This window comes from Aythya fuligula, chromosome 1, assembly GCF_009819795.1.
Source record: "Aythya fuligula isolate bAytFul2 chromosome 1, bAytFul2.pri, whole genome shotgun sequence".
Taxonomy (NCBI): domain Eukaryota; kingdom Metazoa; phylum Chordata; class Aves; order Anseriformes; family Anatidae; genus Aythya; species Aythya fuligula.
In genome coordinates, this window is record NC_045559.1 from 103,330,224 (window position 1) to 103,356,505 (window position 26,282).

At 38.8% G+C, this 26,282-nt stretch overlaps 1 protein-coding gene across 7 annotated transcripts in view; it reads left to right on the top strand.

Moving 5' to 3' along the window:
- Positions 1-1,240: 1,240 nt before the first annotated feature.
- Positions 1,241-26,282, top strand: part of SYNJ1 (synaptojanin 1) — a 63,493-nt gene continuing 38,451 nt past the window's right edge. For 6 of the 7 annotated variants that reach the window (XM_032207859.1, XM_032207860.1, XM_032207864.1 and 3 more), the window contains exons 1-11: positions 1,241-1,390; positions 2,244-2,389; positions 12,645-12,731; positions 13,130-13,397; positions 15,661-15,886; positions 17,134-17,217; positions 17,988-18,049; positions 18,643-18,739; positions 20,064-20,233; positions 22,831-22,912; positions 24,691-24,843. In XM_032207859.1, the coding sequence (XP_032063750.1) occupies positions 2,266-2,389; positions 12,645-12,731; positions 13,130-13,397; positions 15,661-15,886; positions 17,134-17,217; positions 17,988-18,049; positions 18,643-18,739; positions 20,064-20,233; positions 22,831-22,912; positions 24,691-24,843 (1,353 nt within the window). In that variant the 5' untranslated portion in view covers positions 1,241-1,390; positions 2,244-2,265. Of the gene's footprint in view, positions 1,391-2,238; positions 2,390-12,644; positions 12,732-13,129; positions 13,398-15,660; positions 15,887-17,133; positions 17,218-17,987; positions 18,050-18,642; positions 18,740-20,063; positions 20,234-22,830; positions 22,913-24,690; positions 24,844-26,282 lie in introns of those variants that run through there. The other variant, XM_032207863.1, reaches the window with a different exon arrangement.

Below are 26,282 nucleotides of genomic sequence, written 5' to 3' on the forward strand. Positions count from 1 at the left end.
CAAAATCAGACCATGTGTCTGAGTGCGTTGTCCAAATGTTTGTTGAACTCCAGCAGGCTCGGTGCCATGACCACCGCCCTGGGGAGCCCGTCCCAGTGCCCCAGCACCCTCTGGGTGCAGACCCTTTCCCTAACCCCCAGCCTGACCCTGCCCTGTCCCAGCTCCATGCCGTTCCTCGGGTCCTGTCGCTGTCCCCAGAGAGCAGAGCTCAGCGCCTGCCCCTCCGCTCCCCTCATGAGGGAGCTGCAGGCTGCCATGAGGCCTCCCCTCAGCCTGCTCTGCTTGGGGCTGAACAAACCAAGGGACTTCAGGTGCTCCTCAGACATCTTGCCCTTCGTCTTTGTAGCCCTCCTTTGGACACTCTCTAGTTGTTTTATGTACGCTGTGGTGCCCCAACCTGCACACAGTGCTGGAGGTGAGGCCGCACCAGCACAGCACAGCACAGTCCCTTCCCTCGCCCGATGCACCCCCGGGTAGGGGTGGCCCTCCTGGCTGCCAGGGCTCGCTGCTGACTCATGCTCCAGTTGCCATCGTCCAGAGAGCCCCTGATTTGTCAGGATGTCTCTGCAAGGACTCTGCCCTCGAGGGAGTCAACAGCTCCTCCCAATTTAGTGTCAGCTGCAGGCTTACTCAGTGCACCTTCAAGGTGACCTGTGCACATCCAGGTCGTTTATGAAAACACGGAAGAGAACCGGCCCTAAAACGGAGCCCTGGGGAACCTCGCTAGTGACTGGCCACCAGCCTGAACCCCATTTAATATAACACTGTGAGCTCAGACAGCCTGCCAAGGACTCGCCTGCTGTGTTAGGTATTTATCTAGCTGCAGGCTGGACATTTTGTCCAGGAGGATACTGCGAGGAGTAGCACTGAGGTACTGGGTGTGAGGAGTACATGTAGTAAAGCTTTGCTGAAACCCAGAGAGACCACATCTACTGGCTTCCCTCGGCCAGCGCGATGGGTGACCTTGTTGTAAAAGGAAATCAAGCCGGGCAGACAGGACTCTCTCTCGATGTTATCTGCAGCCCGCCATGTAGCAGCAGCGCCGCTCCTCCTCCGCTCAGCAGCCCGCGTGGAAATTTCCACGGAGGCGCCTGGGGCTCTGCGGCTACAACTTTGGCGACCCGCGAGGAGTGGGCAGCCTCGCTTTTTACACACACACACACACTGACACATTGACACACTCACACTGACACACTCACACTGACACACTCACTCACATTGACACACACACTGACACACTCACACACACACACACGCCGGTTTCCGGCGGCGGGCGGCGCAGTGCGGAAGGGACGGCGGGGCCGTGGCGGAAGGGAGGTCCCGGCGGCTGCCGGGGAGCCTGAGCCCAGCCGGGAAGGGCGGCCGGAGGCGGCCGGAGGCGGCGGGGCCGGTGAGGGGGGAGCCGGCGGCGGCGGCGGCTCGGGGCCGGGCGGGCAGCGGGGAGCCCGCGCCCGGCGGGGGGTGGTGGGGGGGGGCTGCTGAGGGCGGCGGGCGGCACAAGATGGAGGCGCCGTGGGCGCCGCGGGTGGCGGGGGTCTCCCGGCGCTGCTTTTCGCGTTGCTCGGAGCGAGGAGCTCATCCCTGTGGGTTTGCGGGGATGGGGCTGCAAGGTTTCGGGTGCCGGCTGCTGCAGGGGAGGGTTTCAGTGCAGGCAAAAACCCTGCTTTGGTCTGTAAAAACAGCCCTCTCCCCCAGCGGGTTAACGCTTTCCTATGGCACGTTAAAGCCTCTTAACGCTTCTGCCGTTTAAAACGTCCTTGTTATCCTTCTGTATAACATGAAAATGGCTAAAATACAGCCATAAACTGAAGCCGGCCCAGGCTTCTCGTCCTCTGCGTTTGGCATTAGTTTCTGATTAAGGCAGCTGCCGCTCTAACGTGTTTGTGGTGGCTAAAGGTGAGCCTTATTTTCAGTTTTCCTAAGGAGAAATCTCATTTATTTAGGTGCTGCGAAACAAATTCTGGTTGTCATGGTCTTGAATAAATCCTTTGTGCTGCCCTTGGTAATTACATTTTTGAAGCATCCGCGTATTATCCTTAAATAGTCCCTATATTTGTTTTGAAACATGAGATAAAATAAGTCTCATGACACAGAAGGAGTGAGCATGTCTTTTTTTTCTCTCTCTCCCCCCTCCTTTTGTTAAACCTGTGGAAGCCTTAGGAAAGCATGGAAGTCAGACCTGCTTTGCAGAAGGTGTCTGGAAGCACGAGAAGCTCTCACTAACATCATCTTGTGTTGGACAGGACCGCCACCGATAACGGCAAGATGGCTTTCAGTAAAGGATATCGTGTCTATCACAAGCTGGATCCCCTTCCATTCAGCGTGATAGTGGAAGCCAGGAACAGAGAAGAATGTCTCATGTTTGAATCCGGAGCTGTGGCTGTCCTCTGTAAGTCGATATGTTTTGCTAACTACCATGTAAAAAGTTGGCAGGCATGACGTTGTGTAAGCTCTTTGCTTTTATTTATGAAATATAGAGAAGAAACAGTTACTCTGTTTTTCTTTGCTGATGGAGGATCTTCTGATTTAGATGAAAAATGCTTCATATCTTTAACTGCTGGGAGGGAATTTTACACATTTAAAAAGGTTTCATTGTGAATATGCACTCTCACGTATTCTAAATTTTCTTCTAATAACATTCAACAACATCTGCTTATCTTTGGTTCTGAGCTGTCTTCTGCTTTTGAATACATGATGACTCATTAAGAAGCTAAATCTATATGTCATATTTTGTAATAAAAAGTTCTATGTTTTTAAGTGATACATCATCTTAATTTGTTTATCTCAGTTTGTATCCTGACTTTTTGATGGCTTTTTGATTTTTAGCTTTATTTAGTCCTTGTGTTTTTAATCTATAGCCATACTGTGTGTGTGTTAGTTCATCTAGTAATAAAATAAGTAAGTATTTGGAGCAAGGTGTCTTGCAAAGTCATTTTTACATATTTTTAGTGATATATAGAATGCTTCTATTAAATCATTTTTGTTTTAAAGTCATAGTTGAGCAAGGACACTAAAACGAGAAGTGCAGGAAAGATCCTTGAAGTCTACAGATATGGCTTAAAAATGTAGTTCAGTTTGTATTCTTCAGCATGTAAACCTGAGCACCTGGTTGCAGAGGGTTTCTAGGCTTGTTTTAGATCTTTACAGAAAGCTTGCATACTGTGGATGTACTTCTTTTGAAGATAGATAAGTTTTTGATGAGTTAATCCTGGTGCCTGCTTACGGTTTTGTAGCCTAGCTATTCTGAGCAGCTGCTCAGAAAATGGGAGCCTTGATTCATTGCCTGCAGCATGAGAGGGCTCAAAGAGCGGTGCTGCTCAGGAGGGTGCTCTGGCTCCGAGAGGACGGAGTGGGCTGAGAGGGGCACGTTCCCTACTGCAACAAGACTCAAGGCTAGAAGTGAGAGCCCCAAAGATGAGTGGGGTTTGAGATGTGTTTCCTTTCTTTGGTTTTTGCAATTGGTTCTCCTGTAACTGGGTGTGCTCCTTGTCTGTGGCATTGTCTCACTCTGAGGCACTTGACTGTCCCTGTGTCCTGTTAGGTGCTTCGAAGTTGGGCCAGTCATCTCTGCTGGACAGGCCTCATGAGCAAGTTGCTTTCAGGCATATGTCTTCATCAGCATCTTAGTTACTGTGTGATTTGAACAAGCTGCCATTAACTGCTAGAGCCCTAGCAATGGGACGTGCTAGGGTGGTTGACATACAGCTGAAATGAACTTGTATGATTTGCGCCAGGGGAGTTTTAGGTCGGATGTTCGGAGGACCTTCTTTACCGAAAGGGTTGTTAGGCATCAGAAGGGGCTGCCCAGGGAAGTGGTGGAGTCACCATGCCTGGAGGTCTTTAAAAGATGTTTAGATGTAGAGCTTAGTTGGTTTAGTGGAGGACTTGTTAGTGTTAGGTCAGAGGTTGGACTCGATGGTCTTGAGGTCTCTTCCAGCCTAGAAATTCTGTGATTATCTAGGTGAGAAACAGTACGTGCTTTTCTCCCATCTTTTGAGAACTGTTTTTATCTGATGCGGTTCCTTCTTAGTATTGAAGTTGGCTTTGCCAGCAGTGTTTGAATGGCATTGTGTAGATCAGGTTGGAAATAAGTGTCCGAACAAGTTTAGAGAAGTCAGTAAAACAAGGGCAAAATGTTTTTGAAGATTTGTGGAAAACATTTATTTTAGCACATATTTAGTAATTACTGCGCATGCTTAAGCTACCTAAGGAGGAATGTAGTAAAAGCTTATTCATGAAAGTTATGCTCAAAAAATACAGAGTTAATAATTTATTGTGCTGTGATACAGTGCAGGTATGATCAGTAGACTTTCCTCTCTAAAATTTCAAAATCTAAATCCCTACTGAAGTTCCTGCCCCCTCCTGTGCCTTGCATCGTTATCGGATGGAGAAATTAAAACCCAAAGGAATTTCAAAAGCCTCTCTCCTCTTGGGTTCTGGTTTGTCCTTGGTATTTTGATTGGTAGGTTGCAACATGGTAAATGTTCGTGCCTAGCTATAAGTAGTTGCTCTGAATACTGTTTTCAGTAACCTTAGCTTGGAAACTGCTTACTCTTTCTATCTGGTCAATGGGCTTATTTTTCCAATACTGTGGTAGTTTTAGTTCCTTTTTTTTTTTCTCACTTAAACTCTTTACTGAATAATGATTTTTTTAATGGTTGAAAGGTCATAATTGTATGCTAGATAGCAGAAAGGAGCTAGAGTTCCCTTTTTCAGATTTTTTTTTTCCCTTTTATTTTGCTTGCTGTTTGCTTATGGTACCTATTCTTTTTAGTGCATATTTAAAGGAGTACAGTTATTGGTGCTTGGTTGTGGTTTGTAAAGTACTACTCCATTGCTTTAGTCGTGCCACAGAATCTAGTCAGAAGAACCTAGTCTGTAGCCCCACAAACTTCTGGGTGTTGGTACAAACGTGGTGGTAGGGGGATGGTTGGCCAGATGATCTTCAAGGTCTTTCCCAACCTTAATGTTTCTAATGATTCTGTGAAACCTAAATTCAAAGCCAAAGTTAATGGAAGACTGGTCCTTTGGGAAGTTCCCCAAGATCTTTTTTGCATTCTGCATAAGTAGATGGAAAAATGGTCAGATCAGGTGTGTATAAATGCAGAGCAGCATCACTGCAAACTGGTAAAAACCTTTTTGTTGGGGGGGTAAGTTCTCAGGGTCTAAAAACTAACGAGACCAATCTTAAGCTGTCAGACATTTTTCCAAAGATTTTAATAAATATTAAAGATAAGTTGTCTTATGCCTGATCATAGTTGCTGTCTGCATGTAGAATATGTGACATAGGTGCAACCTAGTGAAATACATCGGTAGTGGAGGTGAATCATGTGGCTCGGCTCTGAGAGCCTTGGTGAACCACGCCTTGTGCAGTGTGCACACAGAGAGATCTGTTTGAACTGGACTGAGAGAAAGGAACAAAAGCTTCCTGATCCTTTAAATGTCATCTTAAAGGAAGTCCATCTGGCATTTTGCTGAGGGAAGGATAATGGTATTAACCTTCATCCTCTCTACATTCGGTGAAGCACTGCAGGATAATTCAGAGGGTTTCATTAGGCCCCTGTATGACATGCTGTACAATTCCTATGTTGTGTGTTTTTTGCAGTGCGTGTTGTATTTGTGCTGAATGTGTTGTTCAAGTCAGCAAAGTGGGATGGAAGAAAGAAGAGTGTGGAAAGGGCAGTTTGCAGAGGGTTATCGTTGCATAATCATTCAGTCGTAACGTGGAAGCAGTCCAAGCCATGCCTCTGCTGGAAGCGTTCTGTGCGCTGCTTGTGACACGGATTAGTTAGCGTTACGGTGACCAACACATCTGAGAAATGCTTCACTTGCCTTACATACAAACATGAAATACTTCTTTTTTCAGCTCCTAGTTCCTAGTATTGGGTTAGCCCAGGGTGTTGAAGTCTGAAGGGATGCTGCCAACTTGCTTCTCAAGGCCTCGTGAGACATTTGGTTTTAAATGTCAGCAGCTTGACTGCTTCTTTGTGTAGAGTTTAGTTGGAGGATGTCACGGATCTTTTATTATTATTATTATTTGACATATAAAACAGGCGGTATATTTATTCTCTGAAATAGGGGGCCTTTAATGAGATACCTTCCCTTCAAAGATTTCATTGACCGAGCAGGAAGATGTTCTCTCTCCCTGTGCCTCTCTGGTGAGTCATAACGAAACGAGTGGGAAGCTGTTTTTACTCCTGTCGCCTGTGATGAGTAAAGGAGAATGTTCTGTCGTTTGGGAAAATACTGCGCCCCGGAGTGGAGACAGAGCTGGAGCTTCGTGCGCGTCCTTGGACTTCAGTCTTCTGCAAAAGCTGACAAGAGAGCAGGTGTGAACAGGAAGAGGCACCGTGCCCACCCTGAGCTTTCTGTAGAGCTGGTTAAATTAAGAGCTGTAATAACCTACGTGTGCAGCAGACATCCCGGTATTCAGAGTCCTGTTTAGCAACGCCATCACTCATTCACGCTCCATTTCGAAGTAAATACATTCTTCTAAAAAGAAAATTCTGATGCTGCATCGCTGGGGCGGAGGAAATAACAGATACCCCATCTGCTCCTGCGGACAGATATAGCATATAATCATTTTGCAGGAGGCTTGGAGCTGATACGGTGCTTTAGCAAACTTAGACACCCAGAAAACAAGCATATGAGCACCACATATATGTATGTAATCTTGAAGGAGGGTAACGCTCTGCATACTCACAACCTGCTACTGTGATGTTTTTCTCCTCTTTTATTTATTTCCAAAAATAATGTTTATGCCGCATTTTGAGTGGACTCGCATCCCCTTAATTAGGGAAGGAGAATATATCAAAAGAAATTTCTACATGCTGTTTTTTGTAATGGGATCCTACGAAATAAGCAAAATACAGATATTTCCCTGATTTATATTTGTGCACACATAAATGTGTTTATGTATATATATAGTAATAATAAGACTTACAACTTTTCAAGCAGTAATTTATCCTCTGGAAGGAGTGTCTGTGTTACAGAAACAGGTTAAATACAGGCTGTGGTAGGAACAATTTTTGAATGCACTGTGATACAATATTTTATTCATCTGAAGCCAGTCTTTTATACCAACGTGAAGGGGCTGGGATGGATGGAGCAAATAGCAAATTCACCCCACCGTGCTCACTACTATTTTGACTGTCATCTTCTGGGCTACACCTACCCGTTAAACAGTATCTCAAGACATTTTGGAAGCCTCAGGGAAGCACCAGCTATGGTGGATGCTGAGTGTAGCTGCGCTGGTGGAGGAGGTTGTCATCTGTCCTCCTGTCATCAGCTGCCATTTGCGGAATTCCTCCTGAATTTACTGTCCTTTCAAATCTGCTGGGAAGGTGCTCAGCTCATTGCTTTCCAGGCTTTTCCAACAAAATCACGTCATTTGACAAAGACAACATGTGTTAGCCTAGCACACTGTGTGATAAGTTCAAGAAACCCTTACTGTAAAAATCTTCCTGGGAGATTTTTGGAGGCAGTAACCTTTGCCCGAGAGGACTATGACCTGTTTGAGTGGCATAATGGAGCTATGAAAATTTGGTCTACAGCTCTGGAAATATTAGGAAGAAGGTTGCTTACAAGAGAGCCTGAAAGCTCTTTGCTTTTCAGGTAGGCTAGCTTCACAGCACTTGTGAAGGCCATTCTGTAGCTGTACCACAGCCCTGTGCATGATTTTAAGACGGGATTTTACTGGGAACAAATAACTATCTGCCTGAATATTCCTTTCTCAGCTCAGTAGACTTTTGTGTTAGCACAGGAGTGATAGTAAAAGGCTTGGCTTTTTCCCTACTAGGCATCCGTTGAATCATAGCTCTTGCTAATTAAATGTCTGTTAAGAAGGTTAGTTTGCATACTGGAATTACTCAGACGTCATTTAGAAAAACTAATTAACATCTCTACATTTGAGATAATTTGGTAGCCTTGCTGTATGCTAGCATGTATTTAAATTGAAAATGTTGTGATTGTAAATTATATTACAAATTAATCTGCATAGAACTGACTTGTACATGCAAAAAGTTGGTACTCATAAATTCATGTGGTAAAATAACTTAATCAAATCAGTATTAGGGGAAAAAAGCTTTGTATGTTATTAATAGTATAGATTTTTGTTTTCAGTGAAAAACTTGTGCTTGGGTCAGAAAGCAATGAAAAAAGTGCTTGTAGGCTGTTACGTAGGGCAGCTTTAATTTATTTTTGTTTTTTTTCCCCTCATCAGTATTGTTAGTTAAAAAAATATGTTTTCTGAAGTAACCAATAGTATGTTTGCAGTGTTGAGACAGACTTTTAAAGCAACCATTCATTTCACCTGCTCATCTTTTACTTTGCTATTTTGTTCCAAACAGCATTTAATTTGGTGTGTTATACTTAAAATACGGTTGCTAACATCTAGAAATGTCTTTTTTTTTTTTTTCTTATTGCTGAGTAGAGGTGAATTGTTATTTGGTGGTTCCTCCCCTCAGTCTTAAGGTATCTGTAGATTACAGTAACATTTAAACATGTTTGAGGTGAATAAATATACTTAATAACTTGAACTAGCCAATAAAATAGAAAAAACAACCATCCTACTAATTCCAAACAATAATTGCAGAAATTATGGCAGCTTTGCATATCAGCAGTCTTGCAGTTATCTTTGATACTTTGTTGACATAAAAGAGATGCAAAACTTTTAAAAAAAAAAAAAAAAAAAAAGTTTCTTCAGTTGGTTGTCTTATAAATGAAAGTGATTACTCTGCTCTGACTTTAATGTCTCTCCTATGTGGTGATATTAAAGTGTTAGTTTTCATTTAAATACCGAATTCATAACTGTCCTAATTTAAGAAAAAGCTTCAAAACCCCAATCTTAAAAGCTCAACAAATTGTAAAACAAAACAAAAAAACCTTTTCAGATTTTAAACATTTGGAAGTGGCAGTAGCATGATCTTTTCTCTCTTCAAACTTAGATGAGAGTAGCCTTTTCTCTGAAGGTGCTATACATAATTTTGGGATGTGTCCCATGTTCTATCTGGGAATTGCTACCAGCTCATACTGAGCCATGATACCACCTGGTGAACCCACCAAGAAGGGAACAACTGTAGAAAGCCAAAATGATAACTTTTAATGTGATTATAGCTTTATAATTCTTGCAGAAATTGTAACACTCATTTTTAGCTGGGAATTAAACAGATTAGGTTTTGAACCAAGCTGTTGTGAGACAGGATTTTTAATGGGGTTCCCTTTGTATAACAGTAAGAGGGCTGACATAATCCCTCTAAAATAATTTAATCAGTCACCTTTCTTAAGCGAGTCGGTGACTGATAAGGTGTGATATTACAGATACACGCTTGTGATTTAACTTGGAACAAGTGAGACATTACTATTTAAAAATACTATGGCCTATTAATTTTTAATCAACGTTGACTTAAAATTATTTTATTCTTTTTCTCTGGACACCGCAAACGAGGCTTGCTGGCTTTCAACCGGAATGCATTACAGCTTGACCTGAAAACCGCATTAAAAATGTGTTGGTGGTTTATTTATTTATTTATTTATTTATTTCTGGGCTGCCAAATAGCAAATCGTTATCTTTGTTTTAGAAATGAATCAACCTGATTCTTATTAATGTAATGGATTAAGTTGAAGGTGCTTTTAATTTCTGCCTCCTGTCTGAGCTCACGCAAAGTAATGGAGGATTATGGCCTCGTAATATTTCCTGTCCATCTTTATACATAGACACGTGCATGCTTGCATTAAGTCTACTGTTTAGTGCCCCATGCGTTGCAATTTAAATCTGTTAACTTTCATCCAAAACATTCTAGTTGCTAATTTCTGTCTTTAGAAGTTGCGCGTTTTAACTCTACTTTATAGCAAATGTTTAGCTTTTTTTTTTTTTTCCAAATAGCCTCAATTGTGTTTGCTTGCCTCCAATTATTTAAAAATAAATAAATAGAGAAGTCAAATTTTGAAAGAGAAGTAGGTCCATTAATTTGCAGGAGTTTATGCTTTTTTGAATGGATATTTATAGTAGCTGTGCTTTTTTTCAAGGTATAGAGCCTGTAAATCAAAAATCCAAAGGGCTCTCCTGGCTGCAGGCCAGCCCACCATTGCATGAAGAGATGTTCACATTCGTTAAGAATGTTGCAGGGGAAATGAGGAAATGTTCTTGGAAATGCCCTCTCCTCCTGCCAGGATTACCTTAGCCTTGCTGTGGTTTAACTTCTAAGCTGCAGTTCACCCAGCTGGTAATTTCAGCTGTTCACGGAGGAAACCGAAAGTTGGCTTTGTGTGTACTCTATAAAGGTATTACAGAGATGAGGTGTTAGCTGCGTATTTTTGTATTTTCAGCTGCTTTTGCATACCCACCTTTTATCTGAAGAAGTTGTGTGCATCCTGACTGACGTGAGAGGTAGCAGGTCTTGATGAAGCTTCCTGCTCTGGCAGGGAAGGATCAATTAAATACAGTAGGCATGGGGAGAATCTGAATGGTCCCAGAGCACTTAGGTTGTTCCTTACCCTGTTGGTGTTGATTGATATGAAAATCCACAAATTTCTTTGGTATGGATCAGAAATGGGAAATGCCACATGCAGTGGCAGTCAGTAATAATTCCTGTCTGGATCTGCCTGGCCCTGGGCCCACCAAGACAAGCTGATGTCCCAGCTCAGCCTTGCCAAATCCCTGTCCCCATGGCCCTGGACCTCCCGGGGCTGTGTCTGAGCATGGTTGCTCTCACCAGGTCTGGTCCTGACTCCTGGCCACAGCCTGACATCGTGGCCTGTCCCACCAGGAGCTTCTGTGGTGGGGAAGTGATGCAGTGCTGTGGAGCTTACCCTGGACGAGTGGTAATTGTTCCCTTTTCTGCTGTCAGTACTTCTTGGGGCTGCCTTCTTTTTAGCTCAATTTCTTCAGGAAAGGAGACCTACTTAAAAACCGTTTGTTGGTTTGCTCTGTTGACTAGTATCAGTCATCCCCAATTGGAAATTATTTCAGATTTCACGGGTGCTCAGACTGTGGGAGGGTTCACACTGTTATACGTAGTGTCTCTGCAAACCTTGACATGAAACCTAGGTGCTTTTGTTTGGTGCTTGGGAGCTTGGTTGAAAGAGTAATTTACTGGCTACAGTAAGATTTTCTATTTCTGTTTGGTTTTGCCATGTTTTTCTGCTTTATTAGTGGCCTTTTTTTTTTTTTTTTTTGTGAGATCTGAATTTGCAAAGCCCACATTACTTAATTCACTTCAGGCATTTATTTACTAAGGCTTAGGAAGGATAAAGGCGTTGTATGCAGAACAAATCCGCAGAAGACAGAAAGGCTGTTGTTCTAAGATGTCATTAAATGTTGCCAGGCACCCTCAAGAAAAACCCTGCAAAAAGCTCTTAGATGGAAACAAAACCTCATCTTTCATTAATAATTTGAAATGTGGAAGAACAACACGGCAATTTTCTGCTCACCAGAAGTTGAGTTTAGATGAGTGTATTAATATCATTAAATGTGTATTGGAAAAATGGATTGGAAGAACCACACTTTGAAGTTTAGAAGGTGTTCTTTCCAGCCCGTTGGTGATCTAGCTAAGCAAAATATGGTTCGGTGATGCTGACAAAATGACTATATGTAAACAACGTATTCAGATTAGCTGGGAGTTTTAACACTTGTTGTGAATGAAGACTTTGGGAAGAATCACGCTGTTATAATTCTCTCTTTCTTAGGTTCTAGGTTACAGGAATACAGTATATCAGATAAATAGTTTTTTGTTTGTTTGTTTTTTAAGTGCATCTAATAACATCTTGAATGAGCTTAGATTTCAGGCTGGGGTTAAATAATTGTTTCATCTGTATTGGAGACTCCGATCCACTTTAAGAATAGAACTGGCAGATATTTGAACATAAGGGATAGACTTGTACACGGGCAGGACTGTGCTAAGCTTAGGGAATTCTCACTGGAAAGATTTACACTAGCCATTCTGAAGGAAATACAGCTACTGTGATGCAGAATGCTGCAGAGTGACAGAGCAGTAGGCGTTTTGATTTACAATTTATGTCAAACTTAGTCCAGCATCAAAGTGAAAATTATCTGTTTTTGAGGAGGGAGAAAGCACTAGTCGTTGTTGACCCAGAAATCTCTGTGCTCATGGACCAGTGGCACAGCTGGAATTGTTGGTCCCCATGCTTCAGGTGCAATCTCAGTCCAGAGCAGAAGCTCAGGGCTGGCTGGATCCTGTTTCTGCTCTGTGGCATTGCTGTCACCTGGATCTGCCATCAAGCTTGTTTCCCTGGTTTTTCAAGAGCAAATCTGAGTTCTGAAGTGTACACTAAAATTAACTCCCTGGTAAACAGTGGTAGATATACTTTAATTTCTTCTAAAATAATTTTTATATTAGGAGGTGATATTAAAAATGCAAGCATTCCCCTTTACTATCACTTGGAGACTTTGCAAGATTTTCCCTTTTTTGTTGCCTAAAAACATAGCATGACCATACGCTGTAATAAAATCAAATACTCATTTTCCATTGTAAGAAGCCATATGCTTATACATTCTGATTTCTCTCTGGCAAGTTCATGTAAGCACTGTAGCTGTACTCCTGCATTTTCAGTTTAGAGTGGACTCATTCTCCCTACCATCATATGTAGTCTCTACCATCATAACATCTTGTGTTTTCTCTCCTCAGCATCTGCAGAAAAAGATACAATCAAGAATACCTACTCCAAAGTAATGGATGCATATGGGCTTCTAGGCGTTTTAAGATTAAACCTGGGTGAGTAAACTATCTAAAACCTTAAATTTTCATTTGGGAAAGAAAATTGTGCTGCTTCTGTAAAACTGCACAGCACGGCATCTCCAGAACAGGAACTGTGCTCTTTTTTTATTTTTTGACTTTATAGAGTAGCTTGCAAGTTTGGAGCATTCCCAGAAATGAGGGAGTATACAAAAATAACTTCCGTTTTTGCAATCCCTGTTATTTTCAGCATAGTTTCTCCTGTTTGTGTTTCCTTCTATTCTGTTGAACTTGAGAATGGCTTCTTGATGTTGATTATGTTTTCATTTTTTTCAGCCAAATCGGGCTAAGATTATGCACATTTAAGAATATAAATACGTCAGCATCACAGTCTACTAAGATTCGTTCTCTTACCTTTGCCTTTTCTGGTTTCACAGGAGACACGTTGCTACATTACTTGGTTCTAGTAACAGGATGCATGTCTGTGGGAAAGATTCAAGACTCTGAAGTCTTTCGAGTTACTTCCACCGAATTTGTATCGTTACGAATTGATTCATCAGATGAAGATCGTATTTCCGAAGTGCGCAAAGTTCTGAATTCAGGAAACTTTTATTTTGCATGGTCTGCAACTGGTGTCAGTTTAGATCTTAGTCTTAATGCTCACCGCAGCATGCAAGAGCACACCACTGACAACCGGTTTTTCTGGTGAGTTCATAGTGTGTTTTATCAGACATTATGCAGAACAGCACATGCCCGTGCAGACTAACCTGTGCCAAGTTTTTTAACCTTGTCTTTATCAGCTCTTAAATGTATGCCCTTGTCTCACAAATGTTGATGAGCTAGAATAACATTATTCTAATTGTAAGGACATAACTTTTATCTTAATGATGCAATGTTTCCATGGCCACCTAGAATTTCTTAATTGGAAGAGACAGACTTTTTACTGCTTCTGATACTATACTTTGATCTGAACAGTTGGTCGTGATGGTATGTTTCAGCTTCGGTGTCTCTTAATTCTTCATCAGATGTGTCAGTTTCTTTAAATGAGTGTGGGCATGGAACCCTAAAGAAAATTTTCATCTTTTGAGCATTCTGGCTTCTAAAATGGTGTGCAGTTTATATGTAGTTTCCAAGTGGTATTTATATGTAGTTTCCAAATGTGTTTCCACAAATTGAAGGGGTTTAAAAATTTCATTGTATGGATAATAGCATTGTCACTGATTTTGTTGAAACAGAGTAGGTACGTTACACTACAGTGCACATTGCTTGGCTGCTGAACTTACTATCTTTTTTACAGAGTAGCTTTCAGTAAAGCCAAGTTTTTGACACAGAATTCTTGAGGAAAAGAATACTCCTGTTTCTGCCAATAAGTATCTTAAATAACACCAGGGATGTGTTCTGACATTTAGGGGAGGTGAACCAATTCTAATCCCTTATTTTCAGCCTTTGTTAAAAATGGAGTATGTTTCCATAACCATTGGAAAGGTCGTGAAGGTTCAGCAGTAAGTTGTTTGAACAAGTGAAAAGCTACCTCTTCCCCCTCTTCTGTTCATCATGTAAGACACCAGAACACTTCTGACATATCATTGCCACTGTTTTGGTCAGATAGAGGAGTATGATCCAATTAGTATGTGAGACCAAATATGTGTATTAGGACAGAAAATAATCTGTACTTTTCAGAGCCTTATATCTTAACGTAGATGTACAGGAATTGTGGGAACCCGGTTATTTATGTCTGGAAGAAGACTGAGCTCCATCTTGATAGGTCAGTATTTCAAGGCTTGAGGTGATGATACCTGCTGATCCTATCCAAATCAGATTGGCCTTGCATTTTGTCCCCTGTTGCAAAACTTCCTAAGTTACATGGCTTTTTTTTCTGTAAGAATCGGTCTCAACAGGAGGAAGACTTAGTGTCCCAGATTTCAAGATCTAGAAATGTAAACACTAAAAGTGAATAATAGACAGTTTTCTGCTTACTCATTTCAGTAAGCTCTCTTGGGATTCTTCTGTTTAAAAGTTCCAGTCTCAGATTTTCCAGGCAAGAATATTGTTTACTTTCTCAGTCTTCTATTGTAATGCGTTTGTGTACTGTTCTGTGAAATGAATGCATTCATCTGATTTGGATCTTCATTAATGAGTTTTTAAAGCAGCCAAGGTGTTTGATGAATTGCAGGTGTATTTTTTTTAATTAGAAACTTAGAATGAAAAGGCTAAAATTACAGTAAATAGCTTCCACTATTAAGCCAAACGTTATTTGAAATTATGATCGAATTTTCTGGGCAGTGATGAAACAATTCCCTTTCTAGAGTTTGCTTTTCTTAGCTATACAGAAAACTTTACTTCCTTTTTATACAATTGAAGAAGATCAAGAGCCAAGTCCCAGTAGAGTGAGGTAAAACAAACAAACAAAAACCCTCACAAAACCTAACCTTGAGTCTTATTTAATTTCTTCAGTGGTAATGGATACTATGTAATGTGCAGGTATACCCATTGCGTGGATCTTTCTTTCATTTGAGCAGTAATTGGTATTAGAGTTGGGTACATAATGTACCAGCACTTAACCCTGAAACTGGTATTTTCAGAAATTTGAAAATCTATTGGTTATGAATGTATTCTTGGGAATATAAAACAAACAAACAAACTTAAACTGTTGTTTGTTGTTTTTTTTTGCGAGGTGAAGAGCAGAGGCTGTAAGTGTTGTTTTTTTGTTGTTTTTTTTTTTTTTTTTTGAGATCATTACAATTCGTGGCTACACCCCATACTCTTATTGTGCCGTGATCAAAGCAATTCTCTTGAGACCTTTGCTATTTCAAGTATATTTAAATAATAATTATATCATGAAACTGTCATACATTCTTCTTCACTTATCTGTAGTAGTCGGCATAAGATCTAAGAAGTTAGCAGCTGGCTTAACAAATTGAACTGTGCTTTATTTCCTTCCCTTTTTTTTTTTTTTTTTTCCTGATAGGAACCAATCACTGCATCTACATCTGAAGCACTATGGTGTGAATTGTGATGACTGGTTGTTACGGCTCATGTGTGGAGGAGTGGAGATAAGGACAATTTATGCAGCTCACAAGCAGGCAAAGGCTTGTCTCATTTCACGACTAAGCTGTGAACGAGCTGGGACCAGGTTTAATGTTCGGGGAACTAATGATGACGGTCACGTTGCAAATTTTGTTGAAACAGAGCAGGTATGTTAGTTACAGTGCACCTTCACTTGTCTGAGGAGCTCAATATAAGCAAGTGTGTGGATATTTTTTTGCCCTAACTCAACAGATTGTGAGTTGTCTATAACCAAAGATACAGGAACAGCTCCTTTGCTGCTGAATAAGGAAACTAAGTAGCTTACATAATTCAATGATCTTGGTTTTCAGTGTAGCTTGAGGTCAAGGCATGCATGGATCTGAGTTTTAGTAGCCTAAGAAGTTGCTACCCATCAGTTGAACTGCTGTAGGTGGCCATACTTGCTCTTAATCTGAGCTGTGAGCGAGCGTGTACTACTTTTAGCTTGAGCTAATTGTAAACAGCAGCAGAAGAGATTTTGGCAAATACACGTTATCTGGTGGTTGGTCAAAGATAAAAGCATTCCTATGGTTACTTAATATGGCTTAGCTAAAGGTAGTCTTTAAAGCTACTCTAATTCCACTGCATTTGATTGCCTTTATTATAGAGAAATGCACAAAGCTATTGAATCATTTTTTGCTGGACTTTCTTTGCTTATTTCTTATGATAACCTAGTTATCAAGGTGTTGTTCCTGCAACTGTATTCATATGAGTAGGTATCTTTGACTGACTCCTGTAAAGCCTAGGTGACTTCAGCAGGATTTTATCTAGATAGGGCTGTCCATACTCATCCAATTTTAGGAGCTTAGTCAGAACGCTGTCATTACAGTTTCTCTGTCCAAGTTTCCTGGCAGATAATGCCACTAGATGACTGTGGGATATCATCCTACTTAGTTTTCTTTGCTTTACGCACAACACACCACTGTATTTCGGATTCTAATGCACAAGGTCTGTGCAGGTGTTCTGAGCAGGCTGCATTGTTATTTTCTATGCACAGATTTACATTTCAACTGTTCTGGGTCTCGTGATGTAAGAAGCAGAAAACATACAGGAAATTCTTACCAAGTTTTTAAAAGTCATAGTACAAAAGTCATTCAGGTGATATTAATAAAATGTTGACGTATTTGCTTAGCCCTTCTGAATCAGGATTTGGCAGGAAGGACAGAAGTTCCAGAACTTCCTATATGAATTGTTTAGAGTGGGGAGAGGAAAAAGTGTGGGGAAGACAACTGGTATTTCAGCTTACGTCGTGGAATAGGCAATGTGTAAATATATTTTCTGTGTGTTTAGCTAAGGCTAAGAAAACTAAAACTTTTTTACATTCCCTAATGCCTATTGATACTATGTTTTGTTTTGCTTTGTTTTTCCTCAACAGGTGATATTTTTAGATGATTCTGTGTCATCTTTCATACAGATTCGAGGATCTGTTCCATTATTTTGGGAACAGCCAGGCCTGCAGGTAAGCAGGAGATGGCTCTAATTATTATTCATGTCTTTTTAGGCATCTTAGAGTAGAGTTTAGGCTCTTCTGCACGATTACCAATTAGGATGAGGTTGTCCTTTGGGAGTAAGTAGGTGCTGTTGTTTAATACACCGAGCCTGCTACTCTCGAGTCTCTGAATGCTGTTTTGCATCCATTGGATGTAACATCTGTTACTTTGAGATGTTTTGGTTTTGAAATTGAGTTTTAATTTAAATTGCCGTTTCAAAATAGGTTATCTAAGGGCATACAAAGAGATTCATTTATTTTGAATTGTTCTGGAGTATGAGCCTTTTCAAGAAGTCATATGGATCAAGAGTAACTGCAATATAATTATATCCCAGTTTTATTGAAAGAGGGATTGTATCAGCAACTACTGTTGTGGTACATTTTTTTTATATGGAAAATTCTAAAAAGTTCATTCTTCATAGTTACTGTTGGTTCCTTAAGTTAGACATATAAGAACATTGCAGTAGAGCCACTCAAATATTTACATACCTTATTCAGAACAAGAAGTAGTTAGATGATGTGACTAAATATATTAAATCAAAAAAGTTATTTTTAGAAAAATAAGAGGAACTTAAGAAAAATCAATAAAAAGAATGCACGGTGTAGCAAGTAGAATAAATTTGGGGGATTTAATTTAGGTAATGAAATGAATTTTTAGGTCACAGTTAGAATTGGGAGGTCTTTGAAGAGTTAGTCAAATTTGTAAAGACAAATAATTTAATGTAATCTTCGTGTCATAGGTGGGATCCCATCGTGTCAGAATGTCAAGGGGTTTTGAGGCGAATGCACCAGCTTTTGACAGGTAAAGTGATGTCTTGGCTTTTTATTAATGCTTTACAAGCTACTAATAAGTGATTCATCAGTGTGATGGATATGTTATTTCAAACAGGAGGCTTTGCCTATATAATATGATTCAGCAAAGCAGTGAACTGCCTGGGCAGCTTTTTCAGGTTGCTAAAGGTTTGTTTGCCCCTTTGAGTGCTTTGTTGAAAAGTTTCAAGAAAATTTAAGAATGTGAATACTTTATTAAATTCAGAAAAAAAAATGTAATAGGTTTACATTGAATAATTTATATTTGTCAGCTGCTTTATAAAAGTGAAATCTGTATTTCAATTTTATTCCTGTGATGATAATTCAGTTTCATAACCTTATGGCTTTAACTAAATGTATTTTGTTAAACGACATTTTTGGTACTGTTATCCTAAATAAACAGCAGTCAATTGATAGATGCTGTCATCCAGTGATTCTGGCTTGTTTGGCCATGATGTAATAAAAGGCTTGCAGGAATTACTAGAGTAGCCAGTACATTTGTGTAGTGTCTCAGCCAGGGTTCCATCTGTTCGTGTTAATTTTTAGCATGCCAGAAAATATGTGGAATTCTTCTTCTATTAACAGGCATTTCCGAACTCTTAAAAATTTATATGGCAAGCAAATTATTGTAAATTTACTTGGGGCAAAAGAAGGGGAGCACATGCTCAGCAAAGCTTTTCAGGTAAGTACTACCATCCTCCCACCGTGCGTATCCTTGAAATTTGCATGCTTGTTATGAAGCTTTTACATAACCATTGAAAAATGAAATAAGTGCACTGTCCCCTACAGCATCTACTGCTTGGAGTTAAAATTGGATTTATCATAAAAATACCACTTAAGATAAGTAACATGAAATGATTTAAAAAAAAAAAAAAAAAAAAAAAAGCTAGATGTACAGTTATTTTTTATTCCCTTCAGATTTGTTACTGAAAAATTGTAACAAACACAGACAACATTGAAAGATGTTCAGTTATTTTCATATTTTATGCTTATAAGTTTCCTATTTATAAAGGAAATTGCCAGCACAGTAATGCTGGCAATTGATACTTCATGGCATTTCATACCGTAGCATTTATTTTTAAAATCTTGGAATTTCTGTGTATATTACTTTAAAAATATCACAAATTAGTTTTGCAATTTAAACCTAAAAGCTGCTTTTTGATTAAATAGGAGTATTTGTTCAGAAGGTATTGGCTGTAACTGGCTACTTCTATGAATTCCTGCTAGGTAGGTTAAAAATAACTGTCACGCTGTAGTCCACAAATGCTGACAATTTGAGAAGCTCTGTTTGAAGCCAGAGAACATGTCAGCAGCTATGTATTGTTTCCCTTCCCCTTTTTCCCTTTCCCTTTGTAATGCAATGGTTGAATATTTTAGGCAATTTACTGGCACCTTTTATGTATCCAAGCTATCCTGGCAGGAGACATTATTGCTCCCATCTGTGTATCAGTGCCTAAAACTGCTTATAGCTCTACCAACAAAGATTTTGTGGGCACTTTCAAGATTTTTCAGGGAACGATTGGGGAAGTTTTGCTCAAACCACCCTCCACAGCAATCAAAGTTGTTTTTTTTTTTTTTTTTTTTTTTTTTTTTTTTTTTTTTTTTTCCTTTCCCTGTAGTTATGGAGTATTTAGTCAGTCCTCATTGCTGGCAGCCATGCCTAAAAGGGCTTCCACTGAAACAGCTCTTTGCCAGCTGAAGCGTTTTAGCAGAAGCAGCAGCTTTCATATGCATACTGTCTTGGTGACCCCTAGTATTGTAAGCAAAAAAAACTGACTTTGATTGTGGCAAGGAAAAAAAAAGGAAAAACACAGGCAAAATATTAATCAGTTCTGAGTGACTTACTGAACTATAATGATAAAAATGTTTTCTTCTTTTCATTACAGAAAGCATGCGATAGATAAATATTTTTAAAGCAGTTCTATTAGTTAACCTCTTATTTGGCTTAAGCTGTTCTATGTTCATTTATTGGTATATTTATGTTTTTCTTCTGTTTAAAATATCAGAGCCACTTGAAAGCATCTGAACATTCAGCTGATATCAAAATGGTGAACTTTGACTATCATCAAATGGTTAAAGGTGGAAAAGCAGAAAAACTACACAGTGTGCTTAAACCTCAAGTCCAGAAATTCTTAGAGTGCGGATTTTTTTATTTTGATGGAAAAGAAGTTAAGAGGTTTGTGTTTTCTGTAACTTTACTCAAATTAAATTATGTTTTTAGGGTGCTTGTCAACCTGTAGCAAGAAAATAAGAGGAAAAATATTTTTAGTTATTTATGTTGTTATATTTTTAATTGTATACAAGATGGATGTTCAACAACTAAAGTATGAGTTGCTTATTTTATTAAAATTTTGTCTTGTTCTGAATATGCTCTGAAAGTCTTGATGGAAAATGAGACATTGGTGTATGACTTAATTTTCATCATTTTGGTGAGAATGGGGAATTGTCCTTTTTCATGGGTATACCCACAAAGAATTAAAGAATGAATGTTTTTCCCTCTATAACGTTATTCATATTTCCTTCAGCAATAGAGCATACCACTTTCTGTTTGTTGCGAATGTTGATGTTCAATACAATCTTCCTTGAAATTTGTTTGTCTGGATTTTCCCTATTGACAGATTTAATTCTCCACAAAATGAGTAACACACAGTAGCTGTAGAAGTTTAAAATGTAATGAGTCATAATACCTTCTTAGTGTAAGACCTTTATCCAACACAGATGATTTCCAGAGGCTTTAAAAGAAAGTTTTTGCCACTTGGGAGAATCCTAATTACAAAAGCATCACATCAAGGTGCATGCAAAAATATACATTGAAATGTCCTTGTGTAGAAATGGACAAGCAGCTGTTCAGTAACCTTGAAGACAAGATGTATTACTTCATTTTGATCAGCAGTCTGTGCTTTATGCAGTTCATATAAAAATACATCAAAGTAACAACTTATTCTAGTACAGCTAGTTGAGGAACAGGAGACAAAGGTACCAGGAGAGACATTTTAGCAGCTGATGTTTGCTTTAAGTCACGCATTTCCAATTTTACCAAATTCTTTTTAGCTCTAACTTCTAGTAAAGAGAGAAATTCTTTCGAGTACTTGTGGAAGTGTTGAGGTTTGCAATGGGCAGTAAACTGTTACCATGGCAGTAACTGTAATTATAGTTGTTAGCAGAACTCTGGGGGTCTGTACCTCTATGGTAGCAGGGATGCACTTTTTATCCCCTGCTTTGCTCTGCCCAGTCCTGCTAACATGTACTTCTGTCCTAATTTCCCTGTCCCTTTTCCTAGAGCAAAGGCTGTGCTTATCTCAGCAGGAACAGAGAGGTAGGGTTAGAAGTAGGCAACATTCCTGTTCTTCTCCCCTTCACACCCTTCCTCCTTTTAATTAATACCAGAGCAGAGCTGCTGTGTGGGGTTTTCCGTGAGAGGAGAATTGTTGAGCAAGGGGATGCTGCAATGTCCTGGCTTCCATCTTGTAGTGCAGTGGAAGAGGAGAAGAGGGTTACAGTGCCACTCTGTTCTGACCTGGCTGTGGGATTAAATACCCCAGGGGCAGGGTTTAGTAGACCTGTATGAGATCAGATTTAGTGGGAGGGCAGTTAGGGCCCACAGACACCTCAAAACGCTTCTCCAAAAGCGTTAAAAGCTTTTTTTTTTTTTTTTTTTTTTTTTTATACCATAAAAATGGTATGCTCCCATCCCTTTGTCGAGACCTACTTGGTCTTGCTGGAGAGTCAACTGATATGATCTGATAACAAAATGAAAGCAAAATAGGCTGTGGCTTGTGATAACTTTAAGAACTGCATGGAGTTCATGGACCATCTCCTTTGGAGAATATAAGTTTTTCTTCTAATACTGGTCTTAAAATGATTTCTATTTCAAATCAAACACAGAGATAGTAATGAAATGAAATAATCTTGGAGAAGGTTTTTTAAAATTTTCAACACTTTTCTGATTAGATCTTCAAGTAGAGTAAAAAACAAAGTAGATGTCCAAGTAAAGTAAGTGTGATGAAGCTTTACTCACTTATTTGGACAAAGTGTGTAGTAGGAATGTTGAAAGACACAAAGTGTGAATCACTGGGAGAACCATCAGAAGTTAATCCTCATAGCCAGCTGAGAAGAACATGGACATTGCCTATCGTGATCCTTCTGAGAGATTTTTAGCATGGATTGATGAGCTTCTTCCAAAGAAAGACAGTACTTCAGGGACCCTGAGGACCTCAAGCATCTGTTGAGTTAAAGGGAAGAGGTTTATTTATCATTTTTATTTGGGGAGGAAAGAGAAAGCAAAGAGAGGTTGAAATTGACTTTAGTTATAAAAAAAATTCCTGTTACTTTCAGTTTAATTAAGGAAATCAAACAATTGTCCTAATATGTTCTTAGTTTTGTTTTCATATTTGTTATCTTTTTCCTCTGAAATTCTTGTGAAACATATTAGTTGGATTCTTTTGAAAATAAAACTTCTGTCTTGCGTAATACCTTAACCAAGAAAGCAAGGAGAAAGGCAGAAAAAATAAAGTCAGTCTTATTTTATTTGCAGAAAATAAATTACTTTTGCATAATGAACACCGTTGCAAAATTCCCTGTTGTTATTGTAGCTAACCCTCTATTGCTGATGCATTTATAAATGTACTTGAGATGACAGTAACAATGCAGTAACAGTACCCTGATTTACTATTCTGGTTCAGATCTTGATGTCCCTGTCTTTTGCTGATGATATGTGTGTTAAATGAGTTATTTCAGTTGTTTTCTCTCTGTCTCTCGTTGTCCTTGGCACAGATCTCAAAGTGGTACTGTCAGAACAAACTGCTTGGACTGTCTGGATAGAACAAACAGCGTGCAGGCTTTCTTTGGCTTAGAGGTAGGAAAAAATAACATGGATTTTGAGATAGAGTTGCTCCTGGTGCTTCTGTAGGAATCAGATTGTAAAAGTAGCTGTGTGTTCTGATAATGCAGCATTATCAAAAATGTTTTGCTCTTTTTTTTTTTTCTTTAGTTATCAGTTTGGCTGTGAAGGTTTAGGCATGCAATTCCAGAATTGGTGGTAGTGTTGTACACAAAAACACTCCCAATTACTCTGTTAGGTGAAGTTCTTCAGCATATAAGATTCTGGGTAGCATCTGCCAGTGCTGTCATCTTGTTTTCACAGCACTGTGCCGTGAATTCTTCTTGGGAGAGTGCTGTGGTGGAGGCTTTGGCCACGCACAGGTTGATGTGGAGTTGGGCATTAACCGTGGGACTCAGTCCTCTTGCAGGGCTGTGTTTCAGCAAGTTGGCTTGCTCTTGAAACATTGTGAAACGTTGCTTCTTGTATTTTAATGATATTACAGTAGTTTTTATGGCATAACAGAAAGTATAGTATAATGCTTGTGCGGCAAACATAGATACACAGCTCTGAATTTTGTTTATCGTGCCTTTTGAGGATTGAGATAGATCTTTCTGTTTAGACCAGATATGTCAAACTTTTCCTTTGTTAGAGCTAAATTATAATTTCAGCTAAAATATGAGAGCTAAAGTTGTAAAAACTCATAAGAAGTAAAATTGTAAGTCCTTACCAGCTTCTTGCTTAATTTTAGAAGTCGACTACCCTAAATGCTGTTTTATAAACAATATTCTCTTCATGTATAAAGTACTGAGCTGTGGATGACTAGCTAGAATTACAAGATGAAGTATGCAATTTCTGAAGTTTTTCTCATTTATTTCTACTTAAGTTCCTCTGCAAGTTTCCTTTTGTAACTTCTGTTAATTTCTGCCCAACCTTCAGAAAACTGTCTCTACAAAATCTTATCCTTCATCATTTTAGACTCCTTTTCCTTGTCATTAAATACCTCACGGTTTTAAAGATCTTTAAAAGCTCTTGAAAATAGGTTCTTTTATTAGCTTTAATCTTTGGTATTTATTTTCAGTATTAACGTCGGTAGCCATAAACAATAGAGACTGACCTGATTATTTTTTTTGTAAGTAAACTTGATTCCATAAACCAGGATTTCAAGAAAGGTACAATATCCCATTTCTGCATCCCCGAATGTAATACTGTATTTAAATAATACAACTTAAATAATGTGTTTGTATATATAAATGAATTTAATGTAGAACAGATAGTGGGAAAATTAATTTAGGCATATTGACCGCAAGTGTGAATACTGCGCTTTGTAAGAAAAACTTATGCATGAAAACAAAGTGAATGACAGCAGCCGTTATGATTTCACTCATCACTGAGCTCCATTCCTGTTGCGTTTTGTTAATAACAAACACATTGACCTCTATTACTCTTTTTTTGTAGGGGAGAACAAAGAATGTTCTAATTCTAAATAATTTAAGTCGAAAGACTTGAGAACCAAAACTAGTTCATTTTATAACTAGTGAATTTTTAGAAGAAAAATATTTACAAGTCAACTACGTAATTCTTTTCCTATACAGCTACTTATCTTTAAAAGAAAAATGAAATGCTGAAGCTAAGGTTAGAGGTACAGCGCAGCTTTATAAACATGACAAGGTATCAGTTTGTTCAGAATTATGTTTATAAAAACAAAGATTTTTTGGGGGGTGTATATATGCTGAAAAGATACGTTATACCTTTGAATAAGTATTTAAAGATTTCAAAGATCTTCTTGCAAATGTTGCCTTCAATTGTTGCAGATGCTAACAAAACAGCTGGAGGTATTAGGATTAGCAGAGAAGCCTCAACTGGTTACTCGCTTTCAGGAAGTTTTCCGATCCATGTGGTCTGTCAATGGGGATTCTGTCAGTAAAATTTATGCTGGAACTGGAGCCCTCGAAGGAAAAGCTAAGGTAGAGTACATTTTATTTTAAAACTTGAGCAATATTCAGTGTGTTATTTTTTAATTCTGTCATGAATATAAGAATGATGAGGTTTTCTTTTTTGTGTGTGCTTTTGTTGTAATAAAAAAAAAAAAACAAACTAATGGGGAAAAAAAAACCACCAAATATTTAATGAGAAAAGTTTGATTATGTTGATAACTAGATCTTGTTTCAGTACATCCTTTCTTAGTCAGACAAGTACTTCCCAGATAATACTATTCTGTAGGAAATGATGAGGCTCAAAGCCTTTATTTCTTTAGATCACTGATTATATATATATCTATATATCACTGATATATATATCTCTATATATAGAGATATATAGATAGATATCTGAAGTATATTCAGATCAGCTTTAGTTTCTTTGAAAAGTTTCATTTTTCTGCCTTCTGTTGTTTTGGTTTCATTCAGTAGATCTCCTTTCTTTTAAAATGTGTACCCCTGGATGTTGTTGATCATGCTTCAAGTGTTTACTAATAGTGCTAAAACTTAACAGCTTATAGCTGGGTGGTTTTCCTTTGCATGCTCATTCAGCTATTTCTTTTTAGTTCTGCAATTGCTGAAGAAAAACAACAACCAAATTCTGTTTCTACCTTCCTTCTCAATGTTACAATAACAATTCTGTACTATACTGCAAATGTACTGCTCTGTTTCTCATCAATTTGTTTTGTCTATGTTGATGCTTGAGTGGTTCAGATTTCCTGATGCTGCCTCTTACTTTCCTTTTTAACAACGTCACTTTTCTTGTTTCCATAACTCTCTCTCTTATCAAGTGATACCTGTCAAGACAAACAAGTGTTGAGCCATAGTAATTTTTGCCCTTAGTTCCTTCAAGAATTTTTTTTCATACAGTTCTTTGTATTCTAGAATACAATGCTTCTCATTCCATGATCTCTGTTTGCTTCATTTTTATATATACACTGTGTACTCATAGTTGACTTTTTTTTTTTTCCCATCACTTGTTCATTCAAACCATATCGGGGTCCTTCTCTGCCCAAGTACAAGGCATCACAGTAAGCTCCATTAAAAAGAAAATAAGTAAATAAGCTTTTTTTTCTGATTCTGCCCTTACTTGGTGCATACAAGACCTTCTCACTTGGTAATTGCTTCTATTTTAGTATAGAGTGGAATTTAGTTTAAAGTGTTCAGTTTTATTTTCTTACAAAAATGTCACCCAGACCCTCGAGAAAACTACAGTAAGTATTTTTTTGGGTGTTTCCTCTTCTCCTTTCTCATTCAATCTCAGTTGTTTCTTCTCTTGAATTAGTATGTTCCTGACATTCATTGGACTACTTTAAATTGTTACTTTGTAAAATGCATTTATTGTATTTACACTTAAATTTTTAATGTGTAAAATGCAGAGTATATTTCCTCTGCTGTTTTTGGAATAATACAGAATAGACAATTGC